This window comes from Penaeus japonicus, unplaced genomic scaffold (assembly GCF_977035675.1).
Source record: "Penaeus japonicus unplaced genomic scaffold, GWHDUDI00000001_assembly GWHDUDI00000001, whole genome shotgun sequence".
In the NCBI taxonomy this organism is placed as follows: Eukaryota; Metazoa; Arthropoda; class Malacostraca; order Decapoda; family Penaeidae; genus Penaeus; species Penaeus japonicus.
In genome coordinates, this window is record NW_028234403.1 from 47,363,082 (window position 1) to 47,373,081 (window position 10,000).

General features: G+C 47.4%; 1 protein-coding gene across 1 annotated transcript in view; it reads right to left on the reverse strand.

The window, feature by feature from the left end:
* The window catches only part of LOC122248765 (teneurin-m), a gene marked incomplete in the record, with an annotated part of 310,602 nt that overhangs the window by 1,978 nt on the left and 298,624 nt on the right, over positions 1–10,000 (reverse strand). The window contains 12 exon segments of the mRNA XM_086541859.1: positions 1–1,138; positions 1,354–1,527; positions 1,762–2,085; positions 2,269–2,510; positions 2,645–3,466; positions 3,734–3,842; positions 4,109–4,374; positions 5,701–5,936; positions 6,246–6,498; positions 6,825–6,997; positions 8,198–8,371; positions 8,538–8,842. The exon segment at positions 1–1,138 is cut by the window's left edge and continues 291 nt beyond it. Of these exon segments, the coding sequence (XP_086397985.1) occupies positions 1–1,138; positions 1,354–1,527; positions 1,762–2,085; positions 2,269–2,510; positions 2,645–3,466; positions 3,734–3,842; positions 4,109–4,374; positions 5,701–5,936; positions 6,246–6,498; positions 6,825–6,997; positions 8,198–8,371; positions 8,538–8,842 (4,216 nt within the window).

Below are 10,000 nucleotides of genomic sequence, written 5' to 3' on the forward strand. Positions count from 1 at the left end.
TGTCGTTGAAGAAGGCGATGGGGGTTCCGTTCTGGTCCGTTGCCACGAAGTACCGACCGTCAGGCTGGTCGACAGCAATCAGGTGGTTCATGTCATCGTACAGGAGCGTTGTGGTGGCGCCGGTGCGAGGGTTGTGCAGGTGCGTCACCAGGTGTGGCTGATCGGGACGCCCGTAGATGAGCTGCGTGATGTTCTCATGGTGGTCCTCGTAAACGGACACACGATCGAAATGGTCATAGCCAATTCTAAAGGACCAGGTCTGCTCCCTGTCCCAGGCTGCCACCAGCTGACCCTTAGTGTTGAAGTCAAAGTTCTGGTTGTCGATGCGGATTACGAAACCGCGCTCGTCGTACTCGACCTCGCTTGTGCCCACCATAGTCACTCGGTCACACTCGTCGTACTGTAAGTTCGTGCGGAAGCTCTTCTCTGAATAGCTGATGACATTTCCATTCTCGTCGTAGCTGTACAGCCAGATGATCTTCCCCGCGGCGCCCAAGATCTGGCCGTCAGGCATGTACGTGATGTTGAGTCCCTCTCGCCGGCCAGCCACTTCGATGAGGCGCTCAGAGATGCGGTTGCGATTGTCGTATTTCAGCTGCATCAGGAACACCATCCGATCTCCCAGCGTCATGTAGACCTCGGAAAGGCGGCCATAGTTGTCCTGCTTGCGTGTGTTGACGTAGTGTTTCTTGGGATTCTGTATCATCGTTTCCAGGATATTGTTCCTGATGATGCGCAGGTCGCTGATGCCCTGCAGGACTCCTGTCTGATTGTCGAAGCGAATGTACATCTCCGCAAGTGGCGTAGAGTCTACCTCTCCCTCCACCTTGCGTAGGCGCGCCGAGCCGTCGTACTGGAATCGCAGTTTGGCGTTGTGGAGGCTGCTCTTGGGGCCGTAGCGCAGCTTCATCTCCTTCATGAGGCCGCCATGGTAGTGGTAGTCAGTGCGGAGGTCGAAGTGGCTGTGCTTCGTCTTGGCGTTGCGCATGAGACCCGTGTCGTAGTAGGAGTACTCGGTGAGGCCGTGGCCGTAGAGCTCGGCGGTGACCTGGCCGGCGTCGTTGTACTCGTAGAGCAGCGTGCCACCGCGCCCAGGCAGGGTTATGGCCAGAACGCGGCCCTGCTCATCCAGCCGCATCTGTTGGGGAAGATCAAGTCGCATCCATATACTGTCTTCAAGCAAATGCAACAATTTACTTTAATATTACTTAGCATAGAGAGTTCTGTTAATGATATACTTTGCTTATCATAACCTGTAAATAATTACAATAAGAAACACATCTCCAGTGTGAAGTAAAACTTATACAAGCAAGACATTGTTTTGATTAATAACAGAAAAAATGATTGCTATACCTGCAAAGCAATACTATCGATCGGCAATGCTAGCCTCAACCTGTAGAAGCCTAGGGAAGTGGAAAGCTGAAGGGTATAAGCAGAGCCGCGAGGTGTGACAACCTCCCGAAGAGATCCTGCGTCATCGTAGACCAACCCGTAGGCCCTTCCACTCGGATGAGTTACCTTCTCGGGCTGCGTGAAGAAATGACCATGCTTTGAGGAGAAATTTGCATTTGCTATAACAACAACAAATACACACGATTTCATCGTTATCATATTCTAATAAATTCTAATAAATTGCATGACATACAGTTATATTTAGGATGGAAAGACAGAACATATCTTACTCTTTAAATCATTCCAAGTCACCGGAAATTACATTGTATGAACTATGTCTGCATTGCAATAAATCTCCCGTAAACGCACCTTTGTGAAGTGGCTGCGATATTCGTACTTGACATCTTTGCCGTCGGCGTACACGACCGCCACCAGCCTGAGGAACTCGTCGTAGTAATAGTCCTCGGAGAGGTTCCCCCTTACCCAGCTGGTGATGTGGCCCCAGTGGTCATAGGTAACATTGCTGGCCACAAGAGGGTTCACGGGCACCCAGCGGATGGGTCGGCCGAGGTTGTCATAGGTGATGTTGACAAGCATGTGACCCGAAACGGAGAGAAGTGCTTCGGTAGAAGACACGGGGTCGTAGCTCAAGGTCAGGAGGTCAGCTCCGTTGACCCTGAGAGTGCCCGAGACCTGCAACATGGGCAAGAGGTAAGAATATGTAAAGTTACATTGCCTATATATATCCATTCAATCTATACATCATTCATTGTCCATATACTACTCCGTTACAGTAATGAAACAGAACAAATAAATCATCACATATATGGTAAAATTTAATTCTAAAACTCAGACATACACTGCAATCATCATTACCTTCATGCCATTGTGGTTATCGGTCGTCGTGGCCGGGGAGTAGCTCCACTCGTAGCGATTGACCGTGTTACCGCTGATGTGCGTCTGCTGGCGGGACAGCACGGGGAACATCTCGGCGGAGGTGGGACTAGTCGACTCCAGCACCCGGTAAGCTGTACGCTCGAGCGACACCTCATGCTTCCATGCTGTTAGGATTCTCAGCTGTCCTTGGCCTCCCATCTCTGCTAAGGCCTCCACAGGACCTGTAGAACAAATGGGAACACTAATTGTTTGTTTGTCGATGTAAATGTGTCGGTGTGTATTTTTACTAAGAATTTAATATGGAAGATTCCATAACTGACATGTCTAAATTGTACAACTAAAAGTGTTTACTGACCTGATGTGTGGTTGAAGGTGTTACCCCTGAGCCTTGTAATGACAGGTTCCTTGCCATCCCGGGTTACGGTCACCTCTGCGCCACGCACACTCAGGTCAAAGTTGAGGTGGATGACCTGGCCGGTGGGCAAGACGGCCTGGGTGAGGCGTCCCTGGGCGTCGTACTCGTAGCTATAGGACCTGCCGACCGCCTCGACCTTAGAGCGCATGCATCCCGTCGCCCCGTGGTAGTTGAAGGTGATGTTGTAGCCGTCGGGAGCCACCAGCTGCTGCAGCATCTTCATCATGGACAGGGTGATCTGGACGCGCTGCTTCTGCGGGTTCTCGATGGCCTTGACGAAGCCGACGCGATCGCGGATGATCTGGAACCGGTTGCTGGCCGAGTCCGTGACCGTGAGCAGCTTCCCCGTGTTGGAGTTGTCGCTGTACGAGAACTTATAGATGGTCTGGCCCGTGACCAGGTTGTGGGTCTCCAGGTGCTGGCCGAAGCGGTTGAAGACGTAGACCTCGTGCGTGTCGGGGGAGAAGATCTCGTACTGCTTGCGTTCGTTGAGTTCCGGCAGGAGGGACCTGACGGAGCGCACGCGATACCCGGCCTGGTCGCTCACGTGCAGGACGCCGTCAGGAGTGACAGCAATGGACGAGATCGACGAGAAGATGGCCGAGGTCGCCGATACGTTGTCGTAAGTATGGCAGTAGCAGGTGGCATCGCGGCAGTTGCAGCCGGGGTCCGCGCCGGCGAAGGTGCTGATGCGGCCGTCGCTGGTGATGATGCGGACGCGGTTGATCCGCTGCGTATCGCTCTCCGCGATGTAGAGCTCACCTGCGAAGTAGAGTTGTTTTAAATCGGATCGGACTTCTATCATCTACTTTGTTTAACGCGTTTAATGTGTTAACTCTACGATGACATTTCATAAAATCCACACATCTTTCCTCTTCTGTCACTATCTTCCTTTCCCTTCCTTCTACTTCTCCTTTTCCTTTTTTCACCCCCCCCTCTCTCTCTCTCGCTCCTACTCTCTTTCTCTCTCATTCCACCTCCCATTGACCCCCTTCTCCATCCCTCCCTTACCCTTGGACTAGAACTCACCCTGTGGCGAGAAGGCAATAGACTGAGGGTTGAGCAGCAAGGCAGTCTGGGACATGTCTGAGGGCTCGTGAGGCGGCAGGGGGCAGTTCAGGGACCGGCCCGTCAACACCTGCAATACGAAATCAATGTGATGAGAGTGAGGATAATTAATGTCACCTCGCTATGGCATAAAGGAAGATGTCAGTCATAAAGGCAATCCATATCAATATGAGTACATAACACTAGTAGTGATATTAACATCAATATATATCCAAACGATAGTGATACCAATATCCCTGTTTAATCCTAATACTAACGATATCATAACACAACATTAACAGTAATAACGATATCAACATATAAGCTATCTCCTTCACCATGCCTCGGCATACAAACCTGCACTCGATTATCAGGCGTGACTCGAAGCACCAAGTGATCGTCAAGGATGTGAAGGGAGCCGTCCAGAGGAGATATGGCCAGCTCGGTGGGCCAGCGGAGGTGCAACTGGTCGATGTTGATGGTGCCGTTGCAAGGGACGGGAGCCCAGTGCGAGCGGTGGTCGTGGCCTCCGATCAGCGTGTGGATATCGCCTGCTGGACTAACCACGCGGATATTCGTGCCGTCGGCGATGTAGATTTCGCCGGAGGACGAGATGGCCAGACCTTTGAGTGCGGGGGTCTCGTATTAGGAAGAGTGGCTTTCGTAGGATGTATAGCTTATAGATAGCAGTTCATGTTAGATGCGTGTTATTGGAAAGGGTTTGCAAGGAATACAAGTTCAAGAAAAGGGTTAACTTTCAGGACAACTCCCAGGAGATGGTTTAAAGGAAATTCGTTAACAGGAAACAGTCCACACAATATTAATCTCACAAAAACCACATCTTAAAGAAAATGAATGAATACTGTTCCACAAAGGTTTGCGTAAATTCAGCTTCTCCCAATGAAAATAAGCGTTTCGAATTGCTTTAAAATAGTAATTAGATCGTCGAAAATTTGTGCAACATGATCTTAAAAAAGAAACAAAAAGATAAAAAAAAAAGTGTGGAATGTGGCAGTTGACGTGAAAATGCTTTCGTATTCAAAATGTATATTCTCAGCGGGGTATCATAATATTTTTCCAGGCGTAATGAGCACTTTTTTATCTCTATAAAAAGCTTTCATTATGACTCTTAATTTTACCACATTATTTATTTTCCCCTTCTATTTTAAACTCGGTGATCAAGCTGGCTTTTAGAGATTTAAAAGTAAAATGATTATAAGAAGAAAGATAAATATATGAACAAAAGCAAACATTTCCATACGTTTAAACAGTTAATGGAATAATACAGAAGACCCCGAAATGCTGATAGCACAACAATAACAAAAAACAGAAGAAGAAAAAAAGGACGGCAGCAAAAATCTACGAGGATAATGTGTTTGTTTCCAGTTGGTCTACAGAATGAAAGGGATAATAAGCAGACCTCATTAGACAGCCCCATGATATTATTCATATCTTATTGCTAACTCCCCTCAGCAAAAAAAATTGTGTTGGGACGGAGGAAGGTTTCATACCGCACAATAGTCAGTATAAAATGAAAAATGAAAATGTATAATTAGCATACAATATAAAATGCTTGAAAAGGTTATTTCAATGTCTGGGCATCGGGAAAATGGCATAGATACTCATATAGAGAATGAATGATATAAAACTAGGTATTACTATCATTTCTGAAGCAGCTGAGGAGATTTATTAAAACAAACAAACAAACAAACACAATATTCAAACCGAAACCAAAGCCGATTGACTGGATTAAAGACAACTGCAATTATATAAAGAGTTACATGAACGTTACACAAAGTGGGGAAAAATAATAAACACTTGAATAAAAAGTAAATATCAGATTGAATAAATGAATAAGAAGTGTAAGTACCACACGAACAAACCATTCTTTCCCCTCAAACTCCTCTCTCTCCTCGGTGTGACCCAAGGCCCCGCCTATCCCTCCTCACCTTTAGGATAGGTCAAGCGTGCGTGCCTTGCCATGCCTCCGTCGCCGCACTGGTTCCTGTCGCCCGGGAGACAGCGCTGCCCCGAGCCAACGACGGTCACCGTGTTGCGTAACGGGTCGGTCACGCCGTCCGTGTTCTCCAGACGCAGCACCTGGTGGGCCTCGGGGTCGCTCACGTACACAGAGCCGTCCAGGGGGGATACGGCCACGTGGTAGCGGTACGACACGCGCGTCTCGCTGTTTGTTGGGGGATGGTGGAGGGAGAGAAAGAGGGTGGGTGAGGTCAAGGGTGGAGAGTGGGGCGACAGAGAGGGTGGGTACGGGGGAAGGGTGGAGGGTGAGGGTAAAATTATTGGTTGTGAGTGTGGGTGGAGGGATTCGGTTAATACGCTACTTGGTTTATGTTATCACACACGCACACACATACACGCGCACACGTATAAATAAACATGTGCTGTTGAAATAACCGATATCATCTCTATTAATCATGAAAGTATATGCAGTCCTTAAGTCAAAGAGCAACCCCAAGGCGGAGAGCAGCCTCACTTGAGCTTGGCGACCGTGATGACGGTGCCGTCGGGCTTGACCCTTCGGATAAGGTTGAAGTCGCCGACGTAGAGCGAGCCGTCGGGAGCGGCGGCAAGGCACGTCGGGGCGTGCAACGGAGAGTGCTCGGCGCGGCCCTCGCAGCGGCTGCCGCAGTTCACCTCCCGCTGCTCGCCCGTGCCCAGGAGGGTCGTCACCAGGTGCCGCTGACCCGAGAGGTGGATGTTCTGGCCGTCGCCCTTCTGCAGGATGCCTGCACGACGGAGGGGAGAGTTGGACCATGAAGCCAGAGGTAGAAGGGAAAAGCAAATACTGTACTATTTGATCAATTCTGCATCCAAAGCCCTCCTAAACATTCAAATCCCCTTCGGATCGCTTACCCCCCCCCCCCCCCCCCCCAAAAAAAAAAAAAAAAAAAAAAAAAAAAAATATATATATACATACATATATATATATATATATATATATATATATATATATATATATATATATATATATATATAATAGTAATAATAATAATAATAATCATTATAATAATAAAAGATAAAACAGCATAAATCAACAGAACATCCTCCTCACCCTGATGGAAATTATAAGCGTGATGGACGTGCAAGTTGAATCCTCCCACGCTGGAGATGGCGAGGTCGTAGCCCGCCACTCGCGCCGTCTGATGCTCCCAGATGATCTTCGGGCAGTTCTCGTGCTCGTAGCCCACGGACACACGAGCCACAGTCACGCCGTACACGCTCTGCCTACTCGGACAATGGGGAGAGGTGAGTCAAGGGGAGTGTGGGGATGGGAGGAAAAAGGAGGAAGAGGAGGAGAAGAAAGAGGAGGAGGAGGAGGAGGAGGAGGTGAATGAGGAGGAGGAAGAGGATGAGGATGAGGAGGAGGAGGAGGAAGGGGAGGAGGAGGAGAAGAAGGAGAAGGAGGAAGAGGAGCAGCAGTAGTAGTAGGAGGAGGAGGAGGAAAAGGAAGAGGATAAGAAGGAAGGGGAGGAGGAGGAGGAAGAGGAGAAGAAGAAGAAGAAGGAGAAGGAGGAAGAGGAGCAGTAGTAGTAGTAGTAGTAGTAGTAAGAGGAGGAGAAGGAGAAGGAGGGGGAGGAAGAAGGAGAGAGAGTAGAGAGGAGAGGAGAAGGAAGAGGAGAAGGGGGAGGAGGAGGAGGAGGGGGGGGAGGAGGAGGAGGAGGAGGACAAGGAGGAGGAGGGGGAGAAGTTGTAGGAAGGGAAAGGAAGAAAAGGAGAAGCAAGAGACAGAGGAAGAGGGAGAAAGATGGGGCGAGAGGAAAAGAAAAGAAATGTAATAATGATACCGATGGTTAAACAGACCTGTTGTCAAAGATTACTTATAAAAAATGTACATACTATACAAACATATACACACACAAATATATATATATATATATATATATATATATATATATATATATATATATATATATATATATATAATATAATACATACATGCATACATACATACATACATATATATATATATATATATATATATATATATATATATATATATATATATATATATATATATATACATACACACACACACACACACACACACACACACACACACACACACACACACACACACACACACACACACACACACACACACACATATATATATATATATATATATATATATATATATATATATATATACTGTATGTAAGTATGAATAGATAATCATAATAAAATATGTAATGATGATGATGATAACAATAACAACAAGGAAAATGATAATGATAATAATGACAATAATAAAACTAATAATGATACTACTACCTGTAATATTACTAGTGCTCTAAGAAGTAAAACGTTGAATTGATGACGGATATAATAGCGATAGTGTCGATGAAAATATGATAACCATTGCCATTCATAATTCTTTCAACAATGCTACCTAACCACTGCTAATCGCCGCCAACGACCACTTACCTGTACACATTCATGCGGTTCCAAGCGTAGGTGAACTTGATGGCGGGGTCGGCCTCGAACACCTTGCGGAACAGAATGCCCTCGAGGACGATCCGCAGGTGGACGCGGCGCAAGGACGAAGGGATACGGTCGGGGGTCAGCTGGAGGCGCAGCGTCGACTCGTAGCCATTGGCCCTGCAATACCACCGGCGTGTTACCCTTTATTTTTCTTATGTGTATTTCGCAGCGTTGATCGTCATTCGCGTTAAAGGTTCCTGGACTGATTATGTACTTAAACAATGAAGATGTTTATATCATTTGCCAACAGTCAACAGACAAACACCTTTATTAAAACGCATACCTTGATGAGTGGTACACGAGGTAGAGTCCCGTCCCGGGGATGCGAACGGATTCCTGCACCGCCTGCGCCTCCACCAGGATGGCGTCCACCTCGGGACATTCCCCTTGGAAGCCATTCTGCCACGTGGCCATGACGACCGGCTTGAGGAGGTCGTAGTCGTGCAGTGGGCAGTGCGACGAACTCAGGCGTCGTTGCTGGTGGTCGTGGTAGTCGTCCGAGCGATCGTTGTGCCCGGGGACACCGCTCACGGTCATGACGATGTCGTCCAGGACGACCATCTCGTTCCACGGCACCATCACTCGGATCTGAAGGCGGGGGAGAAGAGGGGGTGGAACGATGCTTTAAATAGCGACAATGACCGCAACATACACGCACGCAAACAAACAAACAAACAAACACACACACACACACAAACACACACACACACACACACACACACACACACACACACACACAGACACACACACACACATGGTGGATAAGACCTTTGAATGTCTCTCGTGTACATGCTTATGGCACGTAATCCGTCCAGCGTAAGTGCAGTGTAGCCGAAGACTTTCCAGTAAGCTTGTTCTAGCCAGCAAAGCCTCATCAAATACGTGTATCAAATAGTGAAACATAACTTCCATACACTGGCGCAACGGAATCAATACGTCGGCGCGGACGTCCCTGTCAGAAATAGAACGGCTTATATACCAGGAGTGTAAACCATGGCTCCGATGGTAACAATGGCTGACCATACGTTATATAAGGAAATCCCGTGATTGGTTGGTTATATATGAGCAATTTAACGGATATTAATGTCACAGTAGAACTTCATGGTGGATATTACCGCAATACAATAATCGCTTCCGCAACTCTCTTCGTTTATTGTGCCCATGGGTACGCTTTCTATCTGAATATAATTTAGATATCGCACAGTACGCTCGTCGAAACACCGACATTGCTCTGCGATCCGCGCTAAATACCGAGCTAGAACGCATTCCTCGGAATAAAAAGCTTACCGTTAAATAGCCATTGCTAAAGAATTTGCCTTATCGAAGATCCGTAAATCTGAAATATCTGAGAGGAACTAGCCCCTCCAGCCCTCCTCCCTTCCCTACCCATAACTCCCCGACATCGAAGCGACTGCCACCTAATCAGAACATACCGCCAGAGGGATGCTTAAAAGCTACAGATTTATTTATGCATAAAGTCTAAAGTAATTCTATTTCATAATTTCTCGTCTCTTGATGGCAGTCATTACGGATCAGGTTTACAGTTCGGGGAGATCAAAGCCGTGGCCATTACAAACCACGGCAGACTCGAGCGGCTTCGCTAATTATGGATATGGCGTGTAAATTACATGCAACGGCGATAACGAGCAGATCTTACTAATTGGAAATCTTGGGGTTATGTGTTACTGATCGGCTGGCTGGTTGGCTGGCTGGCATAAGGGCCGATCTTATCAAGGGGCTTGGGGA